The sequence below is a fragment of the Opisthocomus hoazin genome, chromosome 14 (genome assembly GCF_030867145.1).
Source record: "Opisthocomus hoazin isolate bOpiHoa1 chromosome 14, bOpiHoa1.hap1, whole genome shotgun sequence".
NCBI lineage: Eukaryota > Metazoa > Chordata > Aves > Opisthocomiformes > Opisthocomidae > Opisthocomus > Opisthocomus hoazin.
Window position 1 is genome coordinate 8,567,868 of NC_134427.1, and position 13,019 is coordinate 8,580,886.

Consider the following 13,019-nt stretch of genomic DNA (forward strand, 5'->3'; position numbering starts at 1 on the left):
AAGACCATCATGGATGGCTGCCCCTGAGAACAATTATATGCGACATCAGATCTAAGGACAGAGATGATGATACTCTGCACGCTATTGAAAAGCCTAAAAAACCCATTAAAACAGTATCTAATGGCGACCCAAAAAATACAGACTAAATTCTGCTCTGAGCCAGTGCCTCTGACAATACCTTTTCTAACAGCTGAGCCAGCATTTTGGGTACGTTTTGTTATGTTTCTCCCAAACAATTCTCTGATGCTCAGTGCTTAGAGGAAAGGTGAATCAGTGAAGTCCTCAGGAAGAGCTATGAATGAAAGCCAAACCCACCCCCTACGGGGCAATCATGCATAGAATGGCAGGTAAGGACATGAGGCCTGGAGAAGAAGATCAGAATCCCCTCTGAGCATCACCAGTGCTGGCGTGAAGGCTGTGGGCAGCTCGTACCTCCTCAGGCACACCCACTGATGTGAGGTACCATGATAAATCGTTTCTGTAAAGAGCAGGAGGGGTAGGGAAAGCAGTTCCTTACACCCGCTTTTGCCTTTCCTTGCATGTGACTCTGTGCAGGGAGAAACGGGCACTTTCTGTTAATGTCTCGCTGGGCAGAAGAAACATAAGCTGAACCTGGCTGGGGGAAGAAATCCATCCTTACGGCTCAGGGTGTGCACCACATTTCTACTAGTTCGGTATCCTAACTAACTTTTGCAGACATGCTCCTATCTTAGAGAAGTTAACAAGCACAGAAGCAGAGGAGAAATCTGCTTACTTACCCCAGCCAGCAATACAGCATTTGAATATGTACTTTGGGACATAAACATTGAAAACTTTGACAAGAGCCAAGTAAAACTGAACAGACTCCAGGCACATCCACGTGAAAGCTGCAAGAAGGAAATAGTGAAGGAGCACGGCCACGGCGATGCAGAGACCTGGCTGGTTGAATGAGGACAGCCAGGAATTGGTGAGGAAGACCACGTTCAGCATCAGCAGTGCGGCACAAAGATTGAGCAGGATTTTTGAAGGGTTGTCTTTCCGCAGTTTTCTAAAAAGAAGGGGAAAGTCCACAAGGTGATCACTGCATGAGTTGTGCTGGGTGCATTCACTAATGCAAAGTAGCACAAATATGTATTTGGCATGTTATAAATTGGCTTCTTGTGGTGTAAGTTGACACCCTGCATTGGTGTTTTATATATCACTAGTGGGTTTTTGAAACAGATCTCCCAGCCTGAAAAAGCAGAGCTTCTATATACAGGGAGACCTGCTAGGTTTTTCACGCTTGGTGGAGGAGAGACAGACTTAATATCATGTTTTTACCACTGCATCGAATATTATTGTTATTGCTGTATTACTGGATTATTAAAGTACCCACCGTTACCTAACTCTAGGACCCTATCATGCCAGCAGCTACTGGCACATACAGCATAAAACAAAACCTATCCTAAAGCACAAAACACAAGAAAGACCAAGAGCAAGAGAAGAGAAACTAAGAGAAACTAAGTTTCCCTATTTCACTGTTGATATCATCCAATGTACAATCTATATACAGGGAATCTTCCCAGTTCTTGACAGGATATCTTACTCATGTCGACAGGTAAATTTATGAAATGACAGAAATTTAGGAACACAGAAGTTGCTGAACAGCTCAGACTAGTTCTTGTATTGAAGCATGAGGATTTGAATCCCTCTTACTTCATCACAGTCACAGGACAAAATAAAGCACTATTTATACTGTCAGCTCTCACTCTTGCCTCCTATTCATAACAGCATCAAATATTACCAAATATGCTGATAGTTACTGCAAATTCATTGTTGCTAAAATATTAAAAGCAATATAAGAAAAAGGATCAAACTTACTCAAGGGCTAGATACGTCACCAGTGTTATACCCAAAAAAAGGGAGGAAGCACCACATCCTGCATAGCTTATCAGAGTTAATATACGATCATGTATGATATCTATCTCTGTCCGGGACAAGTCCTATGTTACAAGATAAAGAGTCAGAGTTGTTTGCCATAACAGATAAAGAAAATTGCTTTCCACATTTTCACATTGATAAAGAAATCTATTTCTGTTCTGCTTACTGCTACTCCTGGAGGGTTTCCATTAATATTTTGATGTGTTTCTTATTGCATAGTCCTACAGAATATCCAAACTAGTAAAAATACGCAGTATTTAAAGCACCCAGTAATAAATTGTGAAGATAGAAAAGCTGTGTTTCAGAAACCACAAATTCTATAAGGATTCCAGGATCTTGCCCAAATTATTCCACTGGGAGTTCACTTTGTAAGAGAAACTCTACTTTGTTTCAATGGCAGCTGCCACCCGTGGGAACTGCACAAACCAGCTAAATGTCTTGGAGTGTGGGAGGATCCTCCATGTCCAGAAAGCGTCCCTCTGCAGCAGTCAGCTGGGAGGCTGGGCCCTGCTCCTCCACAGCTGCTGCCAGTGGTGACACAGAGAGGATTTTCTTGTTCCCTGCCATGGTTTCTCTTCTGTTTGGTGAAACTTCGATCCTCAGACTAGTAACCTACGTCTCTGATGTACAATTGGCACGGCTGTTAAATGCTTGTGACTGTGCTGATAACGAAAGTGGCAGTGCAGGAGAGGTGTGATCTTAAAATCAGACTGGATTCTCTTTGCTTGAATGGAAACCTTAGCAAGTTGTCTGAAACCTGTAACATCTAAACTCCTTCCTGTAGAAGTCACATTTTTACTCTTTTGTGCCCCTCTGGGAGCAGGGTGATGCTGACCTCTCTGGGAAGCTGGGCAAGCATCCAAAGGCGAAGCGGGGGCCTTACTCCATCCAACTGGTTATATCCGACTGGGATTAGACAATTGTAATCTAATCAGTTTGCTTTCAGCTTGCCTATCACTTTGCATTTGTTGCAGCCCATTCTCAGGCAGTCATCCCATTTTTTGACATTCATCTTTTAGAGGCAGTTTTCTCTGTGTTAAAATACTGCTGCCTTTTCTGCCCTACAGATAAGAGACGATAGTTAATTCCATCTCCTGTATTTATATTAAATTTCCCTTTCTGATAGAGCATAGATAAAACTTTCAGAAAGATGTAATGTCAGTAGTTGCCACTGGCAGGTAATAAATTTAACACAGTATTTCCAACACAGCAAGTAACACATTAACATTGATGAAGTTACATTGCAAGGAAGTACAAACTGCATCTGTAAAATGAATTTGCCTTGAAGCAAGTGACATTTAGAGGACTTTATACCATAAAACTTATTATACCTGTTTTGTTTGTTATTACTGATTTTGGCAAAAATTGCAGATCTCTAACAGCTTGTATAGATACGAATCTCCCATCTCTCCCCAAAACCAGTGATGACTTTGTTGGGTGCCACGGGACTTTTTTGGAGATGATTCACAGAGTACTTACCAGTAGGACTCCAAAATGGGTAAGATGGTTACAAAAACAGATTGTGTAATTCATATCTGTATATTCCATTTCACACCCCGATGTATTCCAACCACCCAGTCCATCTGTGTAATAGAGAAAAAAGGATTTTTAAGCAGAGTTAGTCATGCTCAGTCATTTATAGCTCTGCAGCATTCAGAATGTGTGAATATGAGCTCAAGTTAGTACAGATTGCAGGGTCATTTAGCAGCACTCAAGTGAGATTTCACACAGGAACACATCTTATATAGTTGCCTGAGAACCTCAAAACTTGGATGAAAGCCATTGGTGGAATGAAGAAATATTTAAAGTCATTTACACACCCGCACACAGAGAAAGCAGGAAGGTAAGGAAAAGTGTGCTGGACTAGATGATGCTGCAGGGTGTGGAAACACAGAAGGCAAGAAATATTTACAGGGCAGAGGATTTGTTTAGGCAGAGTGTAGCACTGAAAAAGCCAGATCTTCCCTGGTGAAATTAAATTTATGACCCTACTTAGGTGGCATGTATGACATATTCAAAAGCTAAGCTTCTGATTTAAAAAATACATATATTCTGGCACCAATAATTGCAGAGGAAACCTCTCCCAAGTGAGCTGAGTTAACCCAACACGCAACTATCTTTCTGTGTTTGTTAACTGTCTGAGCCATATTGAAGACTTGACCACAGCAAAGCCCCCACTGACTTCCCTGAAGTAACCGTGAGTACTAATCTAATGTTTCATTGCATTTCTGCTTTTTTCTGAGGATAAGTTTTCTTATTCATGTAGATGCAGCACTGTACAATGCCAGACACACATCCCCTAGTATTTACACTGATTGCTGAGGTACCAACAGCAATGGAAACCAGCAACACAGACTCAACAGGACAGCCTCAAAGTTTCAAGCTGCAATGTCAAGGAGTCAAAGGCTCTGTGAGGCTGGTGACAGAGGAAGCGTGGCAGGTCTGTAAATAACACTTACTGTTCTCCTGAAAGTCCCAAAAGACACAGTGCACTGCTGCACTACCCTGAAAGCAGAGAAAAAGGAGGCTGTGACGTTTATTCAGTACATCTGTACACTGCCTGCACTTGCAGACGGTGCATCTTGCCTGTAATCAGGGTTTATAACGAAGGCAGTTTGATTTGATTTCCCCTCTACTGCTCGACAAGAAAGCCCACTCATCTCTGCAGTGATTGGCACGGTGGTGCTGCAGAGAGTCTGTGGGTCACTGGAGATGCCAGCAGAGCAGGGACAGTTGGGCACATGGTCACTGGGAACCAGCTGGGATGTCGGCCATCTCATCCACGGCACTGAAAACCAGCAGAGGGTCTCAATTTTCCCTTTACCAAGGGAAATCCTGGGAGTCAGTGATTTTCTCAGTTTTACCAGTCTTCTTTTATCTTGTATTGTATTTTAAGGACAGCAGAAAATCTGACAAGTTATCCAGCTTAAACTGATTCCTATGTCTGATCTCGTTGGCTTCATGTGGTCTCTGAGATGTCATACCAAATTACTGGTGAAATTAAACAGTTATGACTAAGACCTAGAATAACAACCTGAAATTTTATACAATGAAAAACCCCAAACTATTCTCTACACAAGAAAACATTTATTTTAGAATTTCAGTGTTTCCTCTCTCTCAAACCAGGCGGGGAAGACACCTAAGAGAAAATAAAGCTTGCCTGCATATTGCAAACAGCTGAACAGACTTAAATGGGTATTCAATGCAATGTTTTCTCTTGGGGACATTCTAGTTTATTACTCGTAATGCTGCAGCAAACTTTCCCAAGGCACAGATTCATTTTCGTTTATTATTAATAAAGTTTAATAAAGCACAGAGCTTACAGGAAGCCACCCTAACAGATAAGCTGTTAAGACGTGTGATCTGTAGACTATCAAATATAATTAGGCAGAGTGCCAATGATGTAGGTTAGGATGGTATCTCATTAAATATTTAATTAGGATATCTTAAAAAGGTTGAGAAAAAAAATCTGAGAGGTGCCAGATGGCCTGGTGGAGTAAAAACGACAGAAGAGAGAGGATATCTAGATTAAATTTCTGGGTACATACTATTTGCTAGAACTGAATGGATAGAGCATATTACCATGACAGCAGCATTTTCAAGATCTCATTCACTTGAACTTTAATCGAATTCATTTTATTGAATAATTTTGTTCTGCCCTGGGTTTGCAATATATTCATGTGGAGGCTGGACCATAAACATTGGCAAATGCTAAGGTGGAACTTGGTGAACACATTTGACCTGTGCCCATTTTAATGTAATTCAGGATACATTTTAGTTTTGAAACATCATTTTGAAACAAAACTAAGCAAAATAATTTTGAAAACATCTATGCAATGTTTTGTTTTTTTTTTTAAATTTACCTCTTTTGATAACTAAAACAATTTGATGAATTCAAAGCAATCGCAAATCATTTCAGTCAAATCCAAAACCTGCCATTTTTTAGCAAATAAACTTCTCCTTAAAAAAAAATTGTCCAGATCAAAACAAGGAAAACATCCCTTGCTGCTAAGCATGGATTTCGAGTGGAGACACAAGCTTTATTAACCCGCAGGAATTAAACACTGACATCTATGTGGTCTGTCAATGTTTTGGTTGATATATCATGGAGAGGTCAGGCAGCAAAATGTTTTAAGCTTATTTGTCCTGTTGCCAGTTCATTGTAAGGCTAAGTGAAATAGGCTCTACTTCAACGTGTGTCTGATGAAATGAATACATCCTACCGTATTTTGGTCTATGTGCTGAAAAGTAATAGTCACAGGCTCATTAAGGTTCTGAATTGATGCGTTTTCAATGCTGGCACTCACAACATAAGTATTCAACCTCTCCTTCTTTAAACTGTCATCCTGCAGTGGAAAAGTACACACATGCAAAAAATTCCAACTCATTTCAGTTACCAGCAATCTTGCTCTTCCCTGCTTCCATTTTTTAAAAATGGTATTTCTTAGAAACGGTGATCAGCTAAACACCGTGGGGTGCCTGATGTAGTTTAGCTGCTTGCTACTTCATTAGCCAATGTAGTTAGTTACAAATTCAGGGACAGTCTCTACATCAGCTGAAGCAGAACAGAGTTTCAGCTGCATCAGCTGCATTGAGGAAGCTGTATAATCATTTCAGTACATCAAAACATCCAGTTGCACATCATTAAGCTCATTAGACAGTAGACACAATTGTGAATGCTTCTTCTGTGTGAAAAGCATCGTTCAGCACACTGTATGCTCCGTCATACCAAAAGATACGTCTCGCTTTTTAATTACACTCACCCCCCACCCCGAGTTAAGAAAACATAGCAAATACTAGAATAGTCCTAAACGCTGTATATCAGTACTGCCATTGTTTTAATGGAGACATAAATCTTGAAATTATTTTCATGATATTTGAGATGTACAGTGCACGTTCCTTAAGCAAGAGCTTACTATCAGACGAAGATTACGGTATGTTATTTTCCTACAGAAGAGCGGTATTGGAATAAAACATCATCTACAGAAAATGAACAAAATATCTAAAGTCTACAGATACGTCTCAAAGAACCATTGCTAGAGAGAAGGTTTTGTTGCCTGGGTACATTTTCCCTGCGTATTTCTTAGTGCTCCGTCAGCCTGATGCTAACTGTGCCCAGAAGGGATGATGCTATTGGGATTTGTTTTTTGTACTCAGTAAGAACAGCTGAACCGATTACTGCCATGTTAGCATTTGTTAGAAGTCATAGTTACCGCAAAGAGTGAAGTAGTGCCAAAAAACTTAAACTGGATCTTTGAATGCTTGTCTGGGTCAGCATGCTCAATCCCTAAGAATTTCCTCAGTGATTTCGGCAAAAACACAGAGGCCAGGGCCTTTTTGAAAGGTTTTTCTTGAACATTGACCTGCAGGAGAGAGAGATGGGATGCTCAGAGCTGCCCTCCTCAAGTCACACACACAACAGTACAAAATAGCAGGAGGGTTGTCTAGTTTAGTCAGTGGTCCCTGAGGTGATACTTTGTTCTTACCTTGAGATCCACACCTCTGTCGTAGGAAGTAACGCCGAAGGCCAGTCCTCCAAACACTCTGGGATCTGAACGCATCACCAGCAAAGCCAAGGAAGTGGTTATGACTGACATATTTCTTTCTGTGTAAATCACCTTATAGCCTATCTCCTCAGTTGTCTTCAGGATACTTTACCAAGAGCAACAGCAAAGAAAAAAAAAAAAAAGATACATCTCTTGAAATGTTCTCCTGGCTTCATAACAGGCAGTCAGGAGACAATCAACTAAAAATCTCTGCTCTGATTTATGATCAGAAGGGGCAATCTCTAGAGCAGAATGGGTCTGTGTTGGGGTAGACGGCATTTTGTCTGGCACAGGGTCAGGTGACGGCAAGCAATTGAGTTAGCATGTTTGAGTAAGCCAAAACTCTGGCAGGTGGAAGATACAATCCTGTGGGAACAACAGGAGGTGGTTCTGGGAAGACCTGAGTCAAAATTCACACCCAGTCCAATACTGCATTTCATCTGGAAGGCAATAACTTGTAAAACCTACCAATTTGATTATCTGCAATCATGTAATTGTACCTTCAGGTGAAATATCAGACCCAGAATAATTTAGTCTGCAAAGGAGCTCTGGAGGTCTGTGACCCAACATCCCACCTCCCCCAGGCAGGGCATACTTGAAAGGTAGGTCAGTTTGCTCAGGGTCTTGTCCAGTAAAGCTCTGAATATCTCTGAGGATGGGGATTTCACAGGCTTTCTGCAAATTAGGGTTGTTTAATGCTCATGGATATGAAAAGAGTCAGAGACAGCTTCACATCTTGTTTGTCCTCCCTTACAGCTATTCAGCAGTATGCAGGAAGGGATAATACTCTATTGAAAATGTGTAAGACAGTTGGCCCTGATGGACTAAAGGAAGACCTGGCCCTGATGGACTAAAGGAAGACCTTCCTGTCCTTCTTTGGTCTGGTGTTATCTTCATGGACCATTGGTCCCAGACACACAAGGACCCCCATGGGATCCTTTCAGCCATAGCTGCCCTAGAGCTGCAAAGTCTGGAGTTCAACTTTCTCAAAATATCAGGGATCCAAAGTTTCTCCTGAGGCCTGAAGGAAGGAGCGTAACAGCCCTTGTGAGGATATCCTGCTAGCACTCATCAGGTGTCATCACAGTGGTCGTGCCCTTTTGAGGTCTGATTTATGGAAAAATCAAAATACCTAGGATTCTCCTGTCCACAAAAACTGTGAAGATGTTGTTACCACAATTTGTACATACCAAACTTATTTCCACTAAGGATCAGAAATCCAGAGCATATTAGAATATCATCCTTGTCCCTAAAACCTCACATTTCATAGGAGGAGAATTCAAAGTAATGGATATTTCACTTAAAAAACCCCACAGCCTATTTGAGAAGGCAGAGGTGTTGAGTGCTGGCAGCTGTCACAGCTCCCTCTCCACACACTGCAGAGCGAGCATACAGCCACAAAGATCATGGTGCTACTCAATGCTTTCTCTCTGGCAGATTTTCTAACCTATTTTTGGCTACTCCTCCTTGTGGACTCCTGAGTTTGAAAAGGCAATGCATAGTTGTCCAGTACAAACAACAGGGCTGTAGCATACTCTATGCTCCACCTAGAACTTAGGTGGAAAGTTCATTTTTCTTGCTTTTGATATTTCTTATTTTAATATTTCCTATTAAAATGTTGTTTTACATTAAGTGAGAGAAAAATGCAGATAGGCACAGTCTTTAAAATGAGAGATGCTGAAAGACTGTTTAATATGATGAACACCGCATCTCTTACACTGTTGGTTAGCGTCGAATTTGCCAGTGAAAAGTAGAATAATCTTTCCTATTTGGAGGTTCAGGCCATGCAGTGAGAAGTGGGTAAGCTGTCTTGCCTGAATCAGAAATGATTAAACTCTGTATACTTGCATTTGCCTTTGTAAAGGCCAGCAGTATTTTTCTGAACAGTGCTCTGCTCAGCCATGGAAGCCAGACATTTCAAAACCAGGTAGCTGAGTTACCTTTAAGATCTCAAAGGAGAGAGCTGGTTTTAAAGTTATCTAGCAACCTCAGTTTTAGTATGTGTGAGAATCACATAATGGATGTAGGATCCTAAATGTAGATTTTGAAGTCTAACATTGAATAGCTATGTTTGAAAATCCTTTGTCAGCACAGGTAGAGCACTCCAGCCTGGTGTGCTGGTGGAACAGATACATGTCTCCAGGCTGACCCCCTGACAGACCTCACTGCTGAGCTGTCGAGATCACCTCTGAGATGAGATGGCAGCTAGGCAGCCTCCCTGGTCTGCTTCCAGGCTGAGATGCCCACAGAGAACAACTCCGTGATGGTGACTTCTGCAGAACTGGTGCTGGTCAAAGCACCTTTGACAACACAATGATCAATCTCTGCTGCTAAGAACCACAAACGTGTTTAAGATCCAAGTACAGAAGTTGCTAAGTCTTGTGGTGCTATTTTAATAGACTGAATTAATTACTGCACGGTGCCATTTTAGCTTAGGAAGCCACTTCTAGGCCAGTTATCTTACCTATTGGTCATTTTTCTAATGTTCTGATCTTCTATTTCTTGCAGCAAAATATAGTTTATTATAGACAATATAGTCTCTGCAAGTGTCTTGCTCATATCTGCCAGCCTTATGATATCAGAAATTTTACTTGCAATGATTTCTAATTCTTCCATGTGCAGTGTTGCATCTGGCAAGAGGTATAAAATATGCTGTACAACATCTTGTGCATTCTCTGAAAAAAAAGAAAGTACAGATGATTTATGTGGCATAGCTCTACGTCTAGCTATATAGCTACATGTCTCTATATTAAAGCAAGCAGTTAGTCTGCTTCTCCTCTCTTTCCATATGGTCATAATGTTTCTGGTCTATTACAAAATTGTGTCCTAAGGATAAGGCAATAAGCCCTCAGCATGTCAATGAAACTGCCAAAAACTTCAGAGTAAAATCTGGATATCTCAGGCTGTATTTCAAAGGAAGAAAACAATGTACTTTTCATAAGAATATTATCACCTGCTTTTGGATTATAAAGATTACCTGTAAGTAATACTTAGTTTTAACTTTGGTCCCATTTACTAGCATTTGTGAGTTCAAAATTACACAAGATCCACCCCTCTCCCCAAATGCTGCTTAACTGGTATAGCAGCAAGAGCAAATTCTGAATGATATTGTTGTATTTGCCATTCAGCATCCTATCATCCTTCAATATTTTTTTTATAGAAGCAGAGTTTTACACCCTGGGACTCAGACAGACTGTATGCAACTGCAGATATCTTTCAATGATCTATTATTTGATGCCACTGCTGAGTAGGTGGATAAGCTATGGTATTGTTTTTGTTCAGTATTCAAACAACTTGCACTGTTTGGAATAGCTTCAAAAAGATATAACCAGGTGGTAAAGGTCACTTCATATCTTGCATGAATTACAGCACAAACTTTTCAATTGCATACACTGATTTGTGCTTCTTTGTATGAGATATTATAAACTACTTCGATGTGGTAACAGAGAGAGTATAGACAGGCAAAACCTGACACATTATTCATTAGTTATTTACTTAGTTCTAAATCTAAGTGTAGGACTTGAGAAAAGTCTTCAAAGTGCTAGCTAGAGAATTTTGAAGCACCTGCAAAATTCAGTACATTAAAAACACTTTAAGATGACCAGGTGGGTAGGATGCACATAAAACAACTTTATCGCTTCAATTCTTCGGATGTCCAGCATAAGCATTGTCTGAGTGTAACTATTTCCTCTTTGATTCACTGTGTCACTGAAGTATCTGGTGCCTTACCTTCTGTTATGGTGATGTCATGGAGGTCTAAAATATTAATTGGAAGTTCTTCAAGTAATTTACATTCAGTCATATTTGGTTTCTTCCAGAAAGCTTGCTCAAGTTCAATATTAATTGCACTGAAAAATGAAAACAGTGTCTGTTGTTACAAGCAAAAATATATAACTGGTGTCCTCATATTTCCCTTTTAAGTATCTAAGAATGTAATTAATTAGCCCAATTTTGAAAACTGACTTGCAAGTCAGATCTGACTTAGCACGCAATTAGCAGAGTGGGAGCAGAGCCCAAATGCCAGAGCAATTTGAAACGGATCCTGAGGTACTGGAGGGCAGAGAGCCATGAATGGATGGCACAAAATGCTACAGTGCATCTGTTTCCCCTCCCTGCTCAAGCAGAAAGTCATCTTCCTGCTACACTGGCTTGCACTGGCTGCAGGCGATGGAGATGACGCAACACTCTCTTTTCCTGCGGTCAGTGCTAGACTGGCCCCGTATACTTGGCACCTTCCTCGGCGTGGCACTGCTGTGTGCCGTGACAGAGTACCATCTGGTTCCCCATCACTCAAAGCCTGGAACTCCCTCCTGTTTCCCATTCAGGAACCAACACGAGATGGTCTCATCACTCACCAACTCCTTTGAGCAGACTGCAGAGGGTTTTTCCTGCAGCTGACCTCCGCTTTGGTAGCTGGATGTGTTAGCGGCCAGGAATAATTCCCCTTGTAGGTTGTGTGTGAAAAGCTTTCTGGACAATCTGTTAGTGCTGAAGAGAAAATGCATAAAATCTCTTTAAAAAAATTTAATAGACTGTCGTCCCCCCGACACCCAGGGACCCAGCTGTTCTCTGGACCTCCTTTCCTGATGGGACTGTGCTGAAATTTGCAGACTGGATAGGAATATTTTACAAGTTTACTGGCTGCAAGAAAACATTTTGCTTAAATATTTCACCTGTTCTTCTATGACCTTCTTCTCTTTTGTTTGAAAAGTTCAGTTCTCAGGTAAAGTGCTAGTTCCCCAGCATCACAAACTGTATTTAATGACAGTACATCCTGCAGACTAATCTATCTGAAGGTGTTTTCACACTGCCCCTCATTATCCCATCAATGTCTTTCCTCTAGGCTTGTAGTACTAGTGTCTGCAGCTGATCTTTTGTCAGTCTTGAGTATAAAATGTGGTTTTGAATTTCAGGTACAGTCTGTTAGCTCTTATCTCTGGCTTACTTCTGTATTTTAAGGAGCCATAGAGATCGTAACCAAACCAACAAAAATATTATTTGCCATCTGAGGCTTGATCCAATATGCACTGGCATTAAGCAAATGTCTGCGATGGGTTTGGTTTCAGTGTTCAGCTCTGGTCCCCCTCGATAGCCAGACTCTGGGGCACTGGCTGCGAGCAGGGGCTCCTGGATTTGCAGCCGCATCAGCCTGACCTTCCCTTTGTTGCGAAGATGCTCAGACCTGCCTCAGCGCCAGGATTCCAGCTGTAGCTTACCTCTACTTGTCTGGAGCTACGGTTTTTGACCTTGCTGTCATTGCATGATGTTCTACAGCTTGTGCATCAGACAAGGTCAGTCTAGGTACTTGTAGGGATGTTTTCTAGCCCTAACCTCACCACAAAGTTTCAATTAGGTACAAAGCATGGGACTTCCATGAGCTTTTAATGAAGTATTACCTATTGGTTTGACAGCCACGTCTTCAGGTTTCACATGTAGGGATAATGGTCCCTCTTTGTAAGTGTCATTCAACAACTGTTTGATCTTGAGACTCAGCGCTTCTTGCATTTCAAGTGATGTGGCCTTTATAATGGCCTTACAGATGTACCTACAAATATAATACACAAACAAGGCTAC

At 41.2% G+C, this 13,019-nt stretch overlaps 1 protein-coding gene across 1 annotated transcript in view; it reads right to left on the reverse strand.

The window, feature by feature from the left end:
* ADGRG4 (adhesion G protein-coupled receptor G4) overlaps nt 1-13,019 on the reverse strand; it is a 39,413-nt gene that overhangs the window by 6,260 nt on the left and 20,134 nt on the right. Inside the window, exons 6-16 of the mRNA XM_075435265.1 lie at nt 12,842-12,990; nt 11,801-11,933; nt 11,175-11,293; nt 9,910-10,120; nt 7,386-7,551; nt 7,113-7,262; nt 6,123-6,245; nt 4,359-4,404; nt 3,379-3,482; nt 1,840-1,961; nt 759-1,027 (exon numbers count right to left, since the gene is read on the reverse strand). Of these exons, the coding sequence (XP_075291380.1) occupies nt 759-1,027; nt 1,840-1,961; nt 3,379-3,482; nt 4,359-4,404; nt 6,123-6,245; nt 7,113-7,262; nt 7,386-7,551; nt 9,910-10,120; nt 11,175-11,293; nt 11,801-11,933; nt 12,842-12,990 (1,592 nt within the window). The remainder of the gene's footprint in view (nt 1-758; nt 1,028-1,839; nt 1,962-3,378; nt 3,483-4,358; nt 4,405-6,122; nt 6,246-7,112; nt 7,263-7,385; nt 7,552-9,909; nt 10,121-11,174; nt 11,294-11,800; nt 11,934-12,841; nt 12,991-13,019) is intronic.